Genomic DNA, 1,106 nt, shown 5'->3' on the forward strand with positions numbered 1-1,106 from the left:
ACACCGTTGAACTGTACCTTGAAAATGGCTAAGATGGCAAACTTTATGGTAAGTATGTGTGACCCCAACTTAAAACAGCAAATATATGCACACACATACATATATGTACGTATACCGTATACCAAATATATATGCATGTATGTGTATGTATACCAAACGTGTATGTATGTATATGTATACACGCATGTCTACCAAAAAGTGCAGGCAGAGAGGAGGATTTAGCTACCCCAAAGGCCAACCCTTCCCCCCAAAAGGCGCTGGCTCCCCCTCCCTCCCCGGGGCCCGTCCTGTGACACTCGCGGGACGCTGACAATAACCTCCTTGAGCGGTGCCAGCGGCACCTCCGCGCGGCCCGGCTCGCGGGTAGCCAATGAGCAGGCGCCTGCGCCCAGCCTCGCGTCCCCATTGGCTGCGCCAGGCGGCCCCGCGCCCCGCAGGTTCCCAAGCGGGGTTTAAAGAGGTCGGGCGGGGGCCGCGGCCGGGCCTTCGGTTCCCCGCGCGCAGGTCCGCGGGGAGGGGCGGCCTGCCGCAGGGCCCACCCCGGGGCGTTCCTGAAGGGCGCCCTCGGCCGCCCCCACCGCCCCGCAGATGTACTATGCGGTTTCCCAGGCGCGCGTGAACGCGGCCCCCGCGACCATGCTGCGGCCACAGCGGCCGGGAGACGTGCAGCTCGGGGCCTCCCTGTACGAGCTGGTGGGCTACCGGCAGCCGCCCTGCTCCTCTTCCTCCACGTCCTCCGCCTCTGCCACGGCCCCCCTCCTCCCCAAGGCGACGCGCGAGAAGCCGGAGGTAACCGCGGAGCCGCCGGGCTCGGGAGCCGGGGCGGGCGCGCACGCAGGCGGCGGCTCCCGGGCAGAAGCCAAAGAAGAGCAGCAGCAGCAGCTGAGGCGTAAGATCAACAGCCGCGAGCGGAAGCGCATGCAGGACCTGAACCTGGCCATGGACGCGCTGCGCGAGGTCATCCTGCCCTACTCGGCGGCGCACTGCCAGGGCGCGCCGGGCCGCAAGCTCTCCAAGATCGCCACGCTGCTGCTCGCCCGCAACTACATCCTGCTGCTGGGCAGCTCGCTGCAGGAGCTGCGCCGCGCGCTGGGCGAGGGCGCCGG

At 66.5% G+C, this 1,106-nt stretch overlaps 1 protein-coding gene across 1 annotated transcript in view; it reads left to right on the top strand.

The window, feature by feature from the left end:
* Positions 1 to 499: 499 nt before the first annotated feature.
* Positions 500 to 1,106, top strand: part of OLIG1 (oligodendrocyte transcription factor 1) — a 2,164-nt gene continuing 1,557 nt past the window's right edge. Inside the window, exon 1 of the mRNA XM_004675521.2 lies at positions 500 to 1,101. Coding sequence (XP_004675578.1) covers positions 589 to 1,101 — 513 coding nt within the window. The 5' untranslated portion in view covers positions 500 to 588. The remainder of the gene's footprint in view (positions 1,102 to 1,106) is intronic.

This window comes from Condylura cristata, unplaced genomic scaffold (assembly GCF_000260355.1).
Source record: "Condylura cristata isolate star-nosed mole 26May11 unplaced genomic scaffold, ConCri1.0 scaffold00003, whole genome shotgun sequence".
Taxonomy (NCBI): Eukaryota; Metazoa; Chordata; class Mammalia; order Eulipotyphla; family Talpidae; genus Condylura; species Condylura cristata.